This window comes from Pituophis catenifer, unplaced genomic scaffold (assembly GCF_029215685.1).
Source record: "Pituophis catenifer annectens isolate HBS135680 unplaced genomic scaffold, rPitCat1.0.hap2 SCAF_3, whole genome shotgun sequence".
Lineage (NCBI taxonomy): Eukaryota > Metazoa > Chordata > Lepidosauria > Squamata > Colubridae > Pituophis > Pituophis catenifer.
The window spans coordinates 43,016,633-43,033,138 of NW_027256883.1; the positions used below are offsets into that span (position 1 = coordinate 43,016,633).

Sequence of the window (16,506 nt, forward strand, 5' to 3'; positions counted from 1 at the left end):
TAATGACTTTTTCTGCAGTCATATTACTCACTATTTTTGGGTCTTTAGACTTCTCATTAGTGATGTTTTTCTCTCTCGCTGCTCCGCTGTTCTTCAGCATTTCTTGGAGGTTCGCGATGAGGCTTTCATCATTCTTCTGGCTTTTTAATAGTTTTAATATCTCTGACCTGAGTTCGTTATTCTCTATTTCGATTTCTTCCTGGTCATCATTTTCGTCTATTATTTCTTCGTCTTCAGTGGTGTATTCTTCGGATTCTCTCGAAATTGCGTTTGTGGATTCGTTGATTATTTCTTGTTCTGTTTCCATTTCTTTGCTGTAGGCCCTGGTGTTGGGCCTATCTTTCTTAGACATTTTTAAGTTTTTATTGAGTCAATTAACCATCCTCTGCTACCAGCTTGTTGCAATATTTTCAGGATCAGACTCAATAATATTAGTGAGAGTTAAAGTTTTAAATATACTTCCTTTTATTTACAATAGGCATTCTATATTCACTGAATATTCACAGATAGAAGCAAGGAAAAGGGTGTAGGTGGCTCCTTATATATACAATGGGTGGAGCTATAAGTGGGAGTGGTGAATTATGAATACATTAAGAAGTGAAGAATAAGTTAACCCCTGATACCCCATTCATATACTATTTACACATTAGAGAATAAGGCATTTACATCTGACATGAAAGATGAAAGATCCATAATGAAAGATTCAACAACATCAAGCATCTACGGGCCAAAACCTGCTTACAAACAACTTTCAAACTGCTAAATGGTGTTACACTATAGGACTTTGTTACATTGTTTAAAGATGGAGAATATATAATATTGAATATTAATGGGGCAAATACCCCATCCAACTTGAAAAAAGATATCACTATCTGAGGAAACTAAATGTCACTTTGGTAGACATGCCATCCTAAAGATTTGGAACAAATATAAAACATAATAAAATATAAAACAAATGTAGTATTCTCATTTTTAAAGGGTCCTTTAAATTCAACTTTAAGCCTGGAGGACTTCAACTCCCAGAATTCAACTCCCAGAAGTGGATATAACTCTAGAAAATATGCATTCAAGAAAATATCAAGTTTGACCTTGTATTTTACATAGTCTGGTAATGTTTTCAATTCATATTTGCTTGATAGACTAAATAAAGGTGTGTGTCATGTGATATATGATGGATTTAAATGAGGTTAAGTATGAAACAAGTAAATCATAGCTATTTAACCTCTAGGACAGTGATGGCTAACCTTTTTGCCGTCACGTGCCAAAAGTGGGGGGAGCGCGGTGAGGTCGCCCACATGTGTGCCCATACCCATAATTCAATGTTCCCCACTCCTGCGCATGCGCCCTCCCACTTTTAGCACATGATGGCACAGTGGGCCTGGTAGCCCTGTTTTTCACTCTCCCCAGGCTCCAGAGGTTTTCTAGGAGCCTGGGGAGGGCAAAAACGGCCTTCCCCACTCCCCTGGAAGCCCTCCGGAGGCCAGAAAAAGCCCATTTCCCAACTTCTGGTAGGACCGAAAGGCTCAAAAATCAGCTGGCTGGCGCACACATGCGCGCTGGAGCTGAGCTACAGCAATGCTCGCGTTCCCACTGATATGGCTCCGTGTGCCACCTGTGGCACCCGTGCCATAGGTTCACCATCACGGCTCTAGGAAAATCTGACAAGTTTAAAAATGTTCTCCGCTCATATGCTTTTAATGGCAGCTTTACTAACATGCAATTGATGATGAATCAGGGAGAAGCATCTTTTTAAAATCCCTTTAACTATATTTTTGTTCTTGAAAGCATAAGACCAAGCAGGAAAATGCGGCACACTATCTAGCATAAAATAAGTATGTGAATCTACACTCATGTGAAGAGATTTTAGGGGAACCTGGTATGATCCTGGTAAGCAAAAGCAAAAATAATAAAGCAAATAAAATCTTCTCTTATTTTTTTTAGACCATAACATTAAATAAGCATAAAATGAGCTCTTACATTTTTTGTGATACTAGGATACTTAAAGCTAAATTTAATAATGCCTATTGCATCACATTTTCTATTTTCCAAACAAATAGATTCCATTCACAAGTTATCGCTCCCTATCTTCGTCCGAAGAGCTGCTCTTTGACAGACTAAGTAAAAAACACAAAGCCTAAAAATCTCCAACTGCTATTGGCTGCTTTATTGACGTTATCTTTTTTTTTTTTTGACGCAACACTCTTGTATCTTCATTGGTCGTGGAGTTGCGGGGCGGAGTCTCTCCGCTTGCAGAGCCGACGCAACAACCAGGCGTCCAGTCCGAAGGAAGGATAGATCGACTCCGCCTCCCTCCCAGAGATAGGGTCACGTGCCCCAGTGTTTACATCCTCTCAGCTGTTTGGCTTCTCCCCTCCCCCTCTCCCCCCCTCCTTCCTGGCGTCGTTCAGGCCAACACAAACAGTCAGGATCAGCGGCCGCGGCCGGCGGGACGAGGCTGACGGCGAGGAGAACCTTCCTTCTCCTCCCCTCCCCCCACAACACACAGACATATATACGCATTCAGTGGGCAACGTCTTCTCTGACTCGGAGCCCGAGACGCTTCTTTCTCTCTTTTCTTTCTTAAAACTGGTTGGTTTCCGCTCTGATAGGCTCTCAAAGCTTCAGTCCGCTTCGGGACGCAAAGGACGTGTGGAAGGTGAGTCGGATTGAGGGGGGGGGGGGAGGAGAGACGCTGACAGAAAAAGAACAGCAATGGGTGCTCGAGGCGGCCTCGAAGGCTCCAAACGACCTGGCTGGCGAGGTTAGTTCTCTAAAGGCCGTTGAAAGCTCCGGGGGAAAACCCTTCTTCCGCCCTCGGAGCTCCTGGCACTTCCCTCCCTCCCTCCCTTTCTTCTTTGGTTCAACCCACCCCCCCCACTCCACCCCCCAGGGTCCGCGACTCTGAGAAAGTGTGCAGCTGAGCGGGGTAGGGGTGGGGAGCGTCTGCCGTTCCTCACGGGAAGCAGTTCGAGCCCCGCCGTATCTGAGAGACTCTTCGTCTCTGAGCGTTTAAAAAAAAAGGGGGGGGGGCAAGAGCTCGGGGCTGAGGGCGGAAGAAGGGCGACGGTCGTTTTAATGCTACCCGGCTGCTCTTCGCCGCCTCCGGCTCTTTAACGAGGCGGCCTCCCTTTGGTCCGAGCGTTTGCTGGGACTATAAAAGGGATAAACAAGTTGGAGGCTCCGCCGCCGCCTCCGCCTCTTCCTTCTCCTCCTCCTCTTCTGCCACTTCCTCGCTCTGCCAACCAACTGGCCGCCAGTTGGCTTGGTGTCGAGAGGTGCCAAAGAGGAAGAGATCGAATGAATCACCCGAACAACAAAGGAGCGGAGAGAGCACCCGAGTTCTCCTTCCCCCCCTCACGCCCCCCCCCCCGTCACCTCACTTCACGAGAGGGAAAGAAATTCGTTTCTCGCTTCTCTTTTTGCTCCTCCTCCACCCCCCCACCCCCCGTGGTGCCTACCACAGTTTTTCGCAAGGCGCTAAAAGTTCACGCACCGCTTTAAATGTCGGCGGAAGGCTTGTCTCAAGATAGGACGCGCCGCGGTTTAGGTGAAACGGTTAAGTTTCTCCTACCCTCAGCCGCGAGCCCATCTCCTGCTCAGAGCTCGTCACGCTGCCCTTCTCTTTATAGGAAGACTGTATTGGAGGAGGGAGGGAAGGACGCAGGAGAATCAGGGTCGTTTGTAGCAGCGGTCCCCAACCTTGGTCGCTTTAAGCCTGGAGGACTTCAACTCCCAGAATTCCCCAGCCAGCAAAGCAGCCAGCGAAGCTGCCTGGGGAATTCTGGGAGTTGAAGTCCTCCAGGCTTAAAGCGGCCAAGGTTGGGGACTCCTGGTTTGTCTCTGAAGCAGGGGTGAAATCCAGCAGGTTCTGACAGGTAGTAGAAATTTTGAGTAGTTCGGAGAAATACTACCTCTGACTGGTCCCAGAGGGGGGTGGGAATGGAGATTTTGCAATATCCTTCCCCTGGAGTGGGCTGGAAATGGAGATTTTGCAGTATCCTTCCCCTGCCACGCCCACCAAGCCACGCCCACAGAACCGGTAGTAAAAAAAAAATTGAATTTCACCACTGCTCTGAAGTGTCCAACTGGGAGAGAAAAGGCAACTTGGCTTTGTAGGCAGATTTAAAGCTGCTGGGCTGCACGACCTTGCTGTAAATTGAGGGCCTGTTTGCGTTTATTTTTCTCCCCTTCTCTCCCCCCCTCCCCTTCTGAAGTGTGTAGCTTCGTCTGGATGCTGAATTAAGTGCACAAGAGTTTTTTTTTTTATTTGATTTATATGCCACCCTTCTCCAGAGACTCAGGGCAGCTTACAATGCGTTAAACCTTCATACTTTTGTATATTTATACAAAGTCAGCTTATTGCCCCCACAATCTGGGTCCTCATTTTACCTGCCTTAGAAAGGATGGAAGGCTGAGTCAACCTTGAGCCTGGTGAGATTCGAACTTACAGTAATTGCAGACAGCTGGTGTTAATCACAATGCTTTTAGTCTGCTGAGCCACCAGGCCTTTTGTTAAATGTCTATGGAGATTCTCAGTTATCCAGGTCATGGTTGTCCCAAAGGTGCTTTTTCAAGAGGCAACTGGACTTTCTGGTTTTTCTTTTTCTTTTTTTTTTTTTTTTTTTTTTTGAAGACCTTTTGCCTCTCATCCAAGAAGCTTCTTCAGTTCTGACCTTCCATTCCCCACCATCCAGTCAAGAGCTGAAGAAGCTTCTTTTGGATGAGAAGCGAAACGTCTTCAAAGAAAAAACAGAAAGTCCAGTTGTCTCTTGAAAAAGCACCTTTGGGACAAGAATTTGTTACTGTATTGGTTCATTTGTCTCATTTCTTCACTGGGTAAGGACTTGAGGGGAAAGCAAAAGAAAGATCATTAAGGGAGAAAAGGGAAAGACTATAAGAAGTGAATCTGGTATCCTCTCCTGAGATTTTCAGACTAATAAGTAATATGATAGTGCTTCATCCTGTATAAAATCTGTAAGTATGACATGGGATGAGATCCTGCTGGTTTTGAATGTTTAATAGACACACATTTTGCCATCAAGAGAATAAAATCCTTAGTATATTTATCTACTTCATTCAATAAGCTTTTAAAAATCATCCAAAGTTTTTTTTTTTTAAAATACATCAAATAGTAGAAGTGGAGCATCTTCTATTGAAGTTAGCAGATTTAATGAGAAAACAAAAATCCAGTATTGCATCAATAAATGATTGAAAAACGAAGTCCATTTTACAATGGCCCAAATAACTTGACTGCCATTAATGACCATTTGTAATTACAATGTAAATGAAAAAGTAGCAATCAGTCCTCACATTTATGACTTCATAGGTCTGTAAAGCAAAGTAAAACTGAAGATCATAAGCACAGTTGTGGTTTCGCTAAGTGATTGCTTAATGACCAATTTCCCAGGTCCAATTGTGGTTGCTAAACAGGGACTATCTGTATAGGATTCCAGATAATTTGGGATTGCCCTTATTTTGGATTTATTCCTTACATATAACAACATAAGGAACAAACCTTTACAGACCTATGTAAAGGAATAAACCATATATAATCAGGATTCAACAGCTACTGATATGTAATGTAATAAAAATAAATGTATATTTTATATGTTAATAAAATTCTGTGTTGACATGCTCAAGCTAGGATGCATTTGCTTAATTCCAGCAGAATAAGCAAAATGGTGTAAAAACAAAATTACAGAAAAAAGCCCATGACTCCCCATACCCATTTCTAGGGGAAAAAACCCTACTGGCAAGGAATGATATTTTTAATTCAAATAAGTTAATATTTTAGAACATTATTTGAATATATTGTTATTCAATTTACATAATTGAAACTTTCTGACATCTACCATGTTTCCCTGAAAATAAGCCCTTCCTCGAAAATAAGCCCTCCCCAAAAATATTTAAACACACGTGCAGCTGGTCCGCACCATTTCTTCTGGTTAGGGTTAGGGAGACAGAGCTGGAAATCAGGTAAGACGGCAAGAGGAGCCCTGTCTTGCTCCATGTGCCCCAAAATACTACCTCCCCCAAAATAAGGCCAAGCACTTATTTCAGGGTTCAAAAAAATATAAGACAGGGTCATATTTTTGGGGAAACATGGTAGGAAATAAAGTATACTACTATGTAGATAATTCCTGATGTTTGAAAAGATATAAAACATGTAGAATGCTGAAAGCTAAATATATCTGGTACAATAGAACACTTTTTCAAATCTAGTCCACTTATTTTTTTCCCCATGGAATTTATTTTTCATGTTACACATCATCTGTGCCATGCACATTCCTTTGCTTGTTTTATCTCCTAAAGCAAACTTAAGGGTTGTTTCAACCCGTACAGCATCCCCAGTTCCTGATTACTATAGCGCAATAAAAGGTGCAAGTTAAAAGCTGAAGTTTTATGACAAAAATCCCATCTAATTAAGCATATATTTCCTACAATGCCAAAATATCCTTCAGCATAATTAAATATTCCTTATCATATAATCCACAGGTAGTATGGTGATATATAGTGCCTCTGATATTATAAATAATACTTTACCATACAGGGAATTTTCAACATATGACCAGGAGCCAAAAAAAAGTTACAGCCTGGATTTGAGGTTTTGACATCCAGGCTCACTCTGCAGACACAGGATTGCATTTTGGGCACTCAGTAACCAGCCTGCATTTATGGCCATTTGTAGCATCCCATATGACTGCAACCAACATTAACTTATCTTGATTGAGGAGGTCTAATTTTTAAAAATAAGCACTATTTATTATAGCAGATAATGTATTACATTTCCACGTTATTAGTCTGATTAGAAACTTGAATTATGACATTTCTAAGGATAAATTATATTCTGGAATATAGATCGTGCAGACAAATAAATGCAGTTCTATGTTAATTATAACAGTAACTGAATCTTATGCATATACATCATTCAGGTCAACAAGACTAAACCTTTCCAGGACTATGCATATGCATACTTAGGATTGAACTGTATTTTTGGATGTTAATGCTGCCAGATTCTTCAATGACATGAAGTATTAAAAATGCCAGTTCTGTTATAATGCCTTCGATGTTCTGTTTTCAAGCATTCATATAATAATTAAACCGTTTTTATTACAATGTGTATTACTTTATTTTTTTCATTTTACAGACAGTATAAACCGGACCTTGGTATTTTATGCCCCGTGGCCACATCTGGCCCTTCGCTTGTCCCTGCCCAGTCTGCAGAGGCAGCAGGGGACAGGAGTAACTGGAGGAGGGACCAGCAGTGTGAGCCCTATACAGCAGTGCCAGTTTCTCTCTCTTTTTTTGTTCATCAATTTTTATTAGTTTTTCAGGATATAAAGCAAAGGAAAATGAAAAAAATGAGAAATTAGGGAGGAAAAAGGGAAGAGGAGAAAATGTAGAGTAAAGGGGAGGGGGAAAGAAAGAAAAGGATTGACTTCTGACCCTTTTTAGCATAGTAGAATAAGATACTAACCTTACAGCCTCAATATTTTACTCTTACAGAATAATATACAGGTGAAACTTGAAAAATTAGAATATTGTGCAAAAGTTCATTTATTTCAGTAATGCAACTTGTGAAACTAATATATGAGATAGACTCATTACATGCAAAGCGAGATAGTTCAAGCCTTGATTTGTCATAATTTTGATGATTATGGCTTACAGCTCATGAAAACCCCAAATTCACAATCTCAGAAAATTAGAATATTGTGAAAAGGTTCAATATTCTAGGCTCAAAGTGTCCCACTCTAATCAGCTAATTAAGCCATAACACCTGCAAAGGGTTCCTGAGCCTTTTAATGGTCTCTCAGTCTGGTTCAGTAGGAATTGCAATCATGAGAAAGACTGCTGACCTGATAGTTGTGCAGAAAACCATCATTGACACCCTCCATAAGAAGGGAAAGCCTCAAAAGGTAATTGCAAAAGACGTTGGATGTTCCCAAAGTGCTGTATCAAAGCACATTAATAGAAAGTTATGTGGAAGGGAAAAGTGTGGAAGAAAAAGGTGCACAAGCAGCAGGGATGACCGCAGCCTGGAGAGGATTGTCAGGAAAAGGCCATTCAAAAGTGTTGGGGACTTTCACAAGGAGTGGACTGAGGCTGGAGTCAGTGCATCAAGAGCCACCACACACAGACGGATCCTGGACATGGGCTTCAAATGTTGTATTCCTCTTGTCAAGCCGCTCCTGAACAACAAACAACGTCAGAAGCGTCTTACCTGGGCTAAAGAAAAAAAGAACTGGTCTGTTGCTCAGTGGTCCAAAGTCCTCTTTTCTGATGAGAGCAACTTTTGCATCTCATTTGGAAACCAAGGACCCAGAGTCTGGAGGAAGAATGGAGAGGCACACACTGCAAGATGCTTGAAATCCAGTGTGAAGTTTCTACAGTCTGTGTTGATTTGGGGAGCCATGTCATCTGCTGGTGTTGGTCCACTGTGCTTCATTAAGTCCAGGGTCAACGCAGCCGTCTACCAGGAGTTTTTGGAGCACTTCATGCTTCCTTCCGCAGACGAGCTTTATGGGGATGCTGACTTCATTTTCCAGCAGGACTTGGCACCTGCCCACACTGCCAAAAGTACCAAAACCTGGTTCAATGACCATGGGATTACTATGCTTGATTGGCCAGCAAACTCACCTGACCTGAACCCCATAGAGAATCTATGGGGCATTGCCAAGAGAAAGAAGAGAGATATGAGACCGAACAATGCAGAAGAGCTGAAGGCCGCTATTGAAGCATCCTGGTCTTCCATAACATGTCAGCAGTGCCACAGACTGATAGCATCCATGCCATGCTGCATTGAGGCAGTAATTGATGCGAAAGGGGCCCAAACCAATTACTGAGTACATATGCATGCTTATACTTTTCAGAGGTCCGATATTGTTCTATGTACAATCCTTGTTTTATTGATTTCATGTAATATTCTAATTTTCTGAGATTGTGAATTTGGGGTTTTCATGAGCTGTAAGCCATAATCATCAAAATTATGACAAATCAAGGCTTGAACTATCTCGCTTTGCATGTAATGAGTCTATCTCATATATTAGTTTCACCTTTTAAGTTGCATTACTGAAATAAATGAACTTTTGCACGATATTCTAATTTTTCGAGTTTCACCTGTATATAAGCCATTTCTATAACAAATAGTCCCAGTTTTTCATGTGGCTCCTTGGGAAAATTAAATGCCCTAGTATAAACTAAGTTACATGTTGGTTCTTAATCTGTGCAGCTATGCAATAAACTATATTCTTGGGTTCAAATTAAATTGAATTTCTAGAAGTTCTGAGTAAACATGCATAAGATTGTATAACAATTCGTAGTTCTGTTAAATTGTTACTTGAATATTGTTAGCTATATGTTAAACTCTGACAAATCAGTATTGTGTTTCTCAGACATATCTACTACATTTAATGTTAGCCAAAAGGCCAAGAAGTATCTTCCAGTGTATGTAATTGTCTTAATATTGTACAGAAATGAAGAGACAATTCCCATCTGTAATTTCATACTCTTAACAGAAACAAATAAAAAAGGGAAGGTTGACATGAGAAGCAAGTAGGAGCCCTGGTATCTGGCAATTGGCATATGGCACTTTAGTGAGGGTGAAATAAATCCAAAGCATCTGCTCTTTATCTGTTGCAAGTAGTGCATATTATATTTTGTCTCTTCAAAGCAATAGAATAAGCATAAGAACAAAATTAAATCTTATTTCTGGAAAATATAAGTTTTGTATTTGCTAATAAAACTCCATTTGAAAGGTGTGGTTAACCCCAGAAAAAAAATGTTTATTGAGTGAAGCTGCCATCTACTGTTAATACTAATAATACTATTTAATACTATTTAAAGAAAGTATGTGAGAAAGGGCATTAGTAACTTCTTCCAGGTTTGAAATATATAACTCAGTTTAGTTGGCAGTTTACATTGAAGCAAAACTGATTTTGCTAAGTTGAACATATTTAGAACATATTTTTTCTAACACACAATAAAAAGGCATGGCTCAGTGGTTAAAGATGCATAGTTTATCAGCTGGACAGCTGACAGCCTGGGTTCAAGGCTCGAGTGCCATGCAATAGGGTGAACTTTGGTTACTTGACCCAGTTTCTGCAAACTAGCAGTTCTAAAGCATGCAAATGTGAGTAGATAAATAGGTACCACTTAGATGGTAAGATAACAGCATTCCATGTGCTACGGTCAGTGGTGGTATTCACCCGGTTCTATCCGGTTCACATGAACTGGTAGTGGTGGCTGCGGGAGGCTCTGCCCACCCATCTGGCACGTCATCATGTTCCGTTTTTGACGCTCTGCATGCACAGAGCTGGCAGGTGTGAGCATGCGAGCCGGTAGTGAAGGTAAGTGAATACCACCCCTGGCCTCGGTGTATAGTCATTCTGGCCACATGACCAAATGTTTTGAGACAACGCTGGCACTCTCGGCTAAGAAATTGAGATGAGCATTGCCCCCTTGAGTCAAATACCACTGGACCGAGGAAACATTTATCTTTTATTTATCTTCGAGACCGACTTCTGCTACCAATAGCCTCCCACCGGCCAGTTCGCTCCCACAGAGAGGGTCTCCTCAGGGTGCCATCGGCCAAGTTATGTCGGCTGGCGACACCCAGGTGGAGGGCCTTCTCTGTGGGAGCCCCAGCCCTGTGGAATGAACTGCCCCCAGAAATACGTAAGATCTCCGACCTCCAGATATTTCGGTGTGCACTGAAGACCCTGTTGTTCCGCCAGGCCGGGCTATCAACATAATAATTTTAAATTGGGGTATTTTAAATTTCTGGGGTTTTAAATTGAGCTGAATTTATTTAATAATTTTTAATTTTTAATTGATGTTTGTCTTGTGTTTTTAAATAGGCTGTACACCGCCCTGAGTCCTTCGGGAGAAGGGCGGTATAGAAATAAAATTATACTTATACTTATAATCTTACAGCTATAATTTTTAATGTTATTCATTGCTGAAATTGAATAAGAACATTATTTCAAGGGCATGCTTTAAATGCTTATAAGTAACTCTTTAGACAAAGGATGTCTTTATATGTCCTTGAAATAGGCCAGATCATTTTATACCTTTTGTCATGTAGCCATTCACTAAATTGGATATTATGGTGAGATGATAGTGAATATGTCTTAAATATTCACAACAATCTTTTCTAATAGGAAGAATGTTGTTGCTATTTCAGCAAACTTTCTTTTCCCCTCCTAATTTTTCTGTTTGCTTCTTGTGCAAGCTTAGCCAGCATAAAAAACACAAGTTAATGCATTAGAGCAGAACCTTTTCTAGACCAAGTGCCCAAAGTACGCACACGCACCTGAACCCCCAAAATGCAATGCACACGTGGCCCCCATGCATGTACCCCACCTCCAGCGCAGGCCTGTGTGCCCCTTGCACGTGCTCTGCCCTGTGCATGTGTGCGCTCCCCCACAGCCTGCCCCCTGCACATGCGCACATGGTCCCCCACAATGCCCTGCCCCCCCCCCACGCATGCACGGCAGAGACCCGAAGACTAGCTGGCCAGCAGGAGGTGTGCACGCATGCACAGCAAAGCTGAACTGGAGCGATGACTCCTGTGCCACCAGATAGAACGCTGCATGCTACCTCTGGCATGCGTGCCATAGGTTCGTCATCACGGCATTAGAGCATTCTGAGTGTGTCATATTAGCATTATAATCTATTGACAGTAGAATTTTGTAACAGACCTGTTCCTGTTCATATTAACACGATTACAGTGTTCCTGTAATATATTTTGATAATAGAATGGCTCTGCTTATCTTCTGTTTTTCATATTGTTGCTTAGAGCTTGGTGTTCTGTCCTATTTAATATCTACATGAAATAATTGGGTGATGCAATTCTATGATTTGGGGTGAGATACCATCAATATGCAGATGATACCCAGCTATATATCTCCATACCAGATCTGCTGGGTGATGTCGTGAATATCCTATCCCAGTGTCTAGAGGCTGTAGGGCCCTGAATGTGGGACAATTGTCTCCAATTCAGTCCAAGCAAAATGGAGTAGCCTTGGGTATTTATTCCTCCTGAGAACAAGATTTTTCCATAGGGATGGGTACCATATTGGATGGGATAGCATTGCCCCAGAAGACCTGGTGAGGTCTTCATGGACTTGTTCCTGCTTGAAGAGCAAGTGGCAGCTGTGACTAGGTCTTTCATAAGACTCTTAAGATCTAGCTGTGTGCGCAAACCTGAGATCCTGAAAATGTTAAGAGCCTGGCCACCCTTAATTTAACAAAAAAAACTTTTATGTTAATATATATATTGTTTGGAGTCAGGTGTGGCTAGCCCTATAGTAATTGGAATGAGCAAATATTACACAGCCACATACTTTGATCATATAAATTATGTCATATTTCCTGATGCTTTATAATACAGTTCTTAATAAAACATAAATCTTTGTTGAGCCCATGGTCTATCTTCAGTTCATGGCATTTTTAGAACAAAAGGAATTCTGTATATCACATCTCTTGACAGGTGCTAACTCTCATTGGGAAATGATTATCTAGAAGTCCTCCTAGTGTATCTTTTAAAATCAGAGCAGGGAATCCTATTCTAAACCTATTCTAGTTTCTAATCCTATTGAAATCTATTATAAGCATGTTACAATTCAGCAAAAATTGGGAGGGCCATAAGTTTCATATGTTACGAGAGCTAGTTTGGTCTAATGATTAAGACACAGGAGACTATCAGTTCTAGTCTCATCTTAGACATAATTAAGAAGACTTTAGCTAGTCATTGTCTTATACCCCACATTGTCAGGTTTGGATGAAAACTGATTGGTCAATTCCTATACAATCAATGAATGAATAGTTGGTTGATCCTAAAACAGCAGATTCTGTACTTGTGGGAAAATGCAAAGAGGTAGAGAGAAGATTATTTCCATATCCTCGTTACAGGAAAATTTTCTGTTGCTCACTGGAAAGATATTGTTAACAGTTGAGAGAGGAAAATCAGGAGGAGTCTGATAATTACTTTTCAGACTAACAAATTTCATTAAAACGCCTAAACTTTTGTTAGCTATAACTTCTTTTTTCAGATACATGGAACAGTTAAATTGATAAAGGATTTAATTGGTATGAGGCAAGAGGAAAGGAATGGGAAGACAAGGTTATACAGATGCAGGTTAAATGTGAGACAGATTTCAAGTTATCAGTTAACAGTGCCTGATTTAATTCCATTCAGTTGATCAAATCAGAACAAATCAAATCAGAACAAATGAGGCTGTAGTTAAAGTCTCAAAATAGATGATAGTTTTGATGGTGTGTTCCAGATAAAAAGAGGAAATATGTGATTATGAAGGAACTCTGTAAGCTTTCTAAATAACATGGTGTTTATGTGTCCATTGTATGGTTTTACCATGACATCAGGAAATGTTCTCTAGATGTTTAAGGCTGAGGCTAAAAGAAAGGAGAAAATTGTTGAGATCATAAGAATTACATGAGATCCCCTTTCCATGGGTCTAAATGATGAAATATCATTACTGAATCTCAAGGATAATGGAGAATTGCAAACGTATTGCTCTAGGTATGTTTGCTTATTGTAAGGTCATCTGTGCGCCTATGATTGTGTCACTGACTTGCAGGTATATGTTAACTGCCAAAGGTAAAGTAGTTATGGGTGGAAATAAGGCTGAGAAAGAATTGTTTTACCTGCTTGAAATACTTTAAACATAATTACTTGGACAGTAGTAGCAATTTGAACAGCTTTTTTTCTATTAGGGAAGAGGTACTTTTTAATCAGTTTGGTTATATATACATTTCAGAATTTTTCAACTAGTCAGAATGAGAAAAGTTTTAAAACTTAAGTTGCTGAAAATGCTTCATTAATTACAGCATCTCGACTTCAGTTTGATGTGTTTGGCAGCATTTCATTTTCGCAAAGAACAAATCTGACCACCTCTAAACTATATAGAAGCACAAATTATTAATATGAAATTTTTATTTTTAGTATAACTGATAAGAAATATTAAAATAAAAATTCCTGTTTCTCTTGAATTGAACTGAAGAAACATTGAAGTTCAATTTCTGGTTACTATATGGGATTTTATTGATAACTACATAAAAATGGTTTGCCGTTTTTTAAAAAGAAAATTCTAAATAACATATAGGCCTTCTACCCATCTAGTTCTTCCCAAGATGTGTAGAACCTGGGATGTTGTAATGTATCAGCATCGTGTATTTGCAGATAGGAATGATAATTGGTCACTCTGGAAGATGCCCCTCCTAATGCTGACAGGCCTCTATTTTTCATTTCCAGCTGTGTATTCTGTTTCCCACTGCTTTGTTATTTTTTCTATAAATAGTCTATAATGTTTTTACTGATACCAGTTGTTTCCAAACATTTGATGATCCAACTATGCAGTAATAATTCTCATTTGCTTGAGTAAATAAAAATATAATTCAACTTGTTGTGATCTCCAATAAATACTTCCTTTTTTCTGGATGTGGGCAAATCAACCTCAAACATTTTAGATGTCATGTTTATTCTATTTATCATATAGCTTACTGTAACTGTTCCACAGAAGCTGAGCTATTTTAATAACCTTTAGATAGTTTCCTGGGGAGAAAAAGCTCTGTTCATTACTTAATTGGGCTTTCAAGTGTCATTGTTTCGTATGAAAGACCATTAAATCCATCTTTAACTTACCCTAATATAACAACATTTAACTTTGGACTACTAGACTAAGATTCATTTTAAATGATTTTTTACTACAATCAACTTTATTGATTCATGTGTCCTTCCACAATTCTTCACACACTTTTTCTTCTGGATTTTTTTTATAATAAATAAGGAGACAAATACGTTTTTGAGAAGAAAATTCAATATTTAACTGAAATTGTTTATTATTATAAAACTTAATTCAAATAGATTTTAAAAACCATAGTATCAGTTTCAATATTATCTTCTCCAGTGCTTTCTGCATGAAGGTTGTATTTAGAAAAGAGACTGTCAAATAATGTATTCCATAGTCAATAAGAAAAATATATAAAATCTGCCATGTTTCCTTGTACATGGAAACATCCAGTTATCTGCTGTTTCCTTGTACATGGAAACATCCAGTTACCTGCTGGATAAGATAACATTTTACTTGTAAGTAAAAATTTACAAGGAAAATTTTGCTTGCTATTACTATATCGGTATTACTCTGAATGGGCAATTAACATACAGATTTGCTCTTTTCTTTTAATAGACTTGTTTTCCACTGAGGATCAACTGTACATTTCCAGACCAGCTTTGTTTTGACCTAGTTCCATTTGGGGTGGCGGATATGGATTACTTTCATCTAGTAAGGCTTTCTACAAATTCTGAGGACTTTCACTGTATATTGAGTATTTGGTTAATTTAGCAACTGTATGTCTACTACATTAGACATCAAAGAAGATTATTTACTTTTCCTATCCAATTATCACTGAATTTGGTTACATTTTACAACTTGTGAAAATAAAAGTATGTCTTCTTAAAAATCTTTTTAGGATTCTCTTGCAAAGCAGTATTGAGCCAGACTGGATTGGACCTTCTATGTGGAAACATCAGACAAGTACCTACCAATGTATTCTCAAAATTAATTGAATTGTTAAAAGACAATCATCATGGGAGGAGCTGTGAGTGCAGGCGAAGATAATGATGACTTAATTGATAACTTGAAAGAAGCACAATATATTCGCACTGAGCGAGTAGAACAAGCCTTCAGAGCTATTGATCGTGGTGATTACTATCTGGAAGGCTATAGAGACAATGCATATAAAGACTTGGCTTGGAAGCATGGAAATATACATTTATCGGCACCATGCATTTATTCTGAAGTCATGGAAGCATTAAAGCTTCAGCCTGGATTGTCTTTTCTTAATCTGGGTAGTGGAACCGGATATTTAAGTACAATGGTGGGATTAATATTAGGTAATATTTTTAAAATTATTGAACATTAATTTTATATAGGTTGACTTTACTGATATTCTCGGTTTTAAAGTAGCATGTTTATGCCCCTGCCAAACTTGCAAGATATTAACAAGTAGCTTTTCAAATTAGTGTTCCTGATATGTAATTGATCAAAATTTCTTAAATTACCAAGAGATTTGTGACTTTGCAAAGATGAGCAAATATTTATAGCTTAATTTTTATGTCAGTATTGCCCACTTGTACAAAATAGAAACCCTTCAATTGTTTTAAAAGTACAATCATGACATTTAAGTTGAGACTTAAATTTAAATATTATATCTTTATTTCATTATTTTGAAAGTGGGAGATAAAGTGAGGAAAATAACATAATTCAATATATTCTCCCTGATAAATAAGGAATTTTGAGCTATACCTTCTTGCCATGTTTTAATGAAAAAGCAGCTAATAATGCTAAGCACTATTCTGGATCTTTTCCTGCTTTTTATAAACAGAAGCAGGCAGTTGAATAAAAACCTGCACTACCACTATCATAAATGAGATTGCCATCATAACCACATAGTGCAGGGGTATCAAACTCAAGGCCCATGGGCCAC

At 39.3% G+C, this 16,506-nt stretch overlaps 1 protein-coding gene across 2 annotated transcripts in view; it reads left to right on the forward strand.

Annotated features, from left to right (window-relative positions):
- Positions 1-2,405: 2,405 nt before the first annotated feature.
- The window catches only part of PCMTD1 (protein-L-isoaspartate (D-aspartate) O-methyltransferase domain containing 1), a 39,658-nt gene continuing 25,557 nt past the window's right edge, over positions 2,406-16,506 (forward strand). The window contains exons 1-3 of one of the 2 annotated variants that reach the window (XM_070940545.1): positions 2,567-2,656; positions 15,207-15,302; positions 15,490-15,913. In XM_070940545.1, the coding sequence (XP_070796646.1) occupies positions 15,607-15,913 (307 nt within the window). In that variant the 5' untranslated portion in view covers positions 2,567-2,656; positions 15,207-15,302; positions 15,490-15,606. Of the gene's footprint in view, positions 2,657-15,206; positions 15,303-15,489; positions 15,914-16,506 lie in introns of both variants that reach the window. The other variant, XM_070940547.1, reaches the window with a different exon arrangement.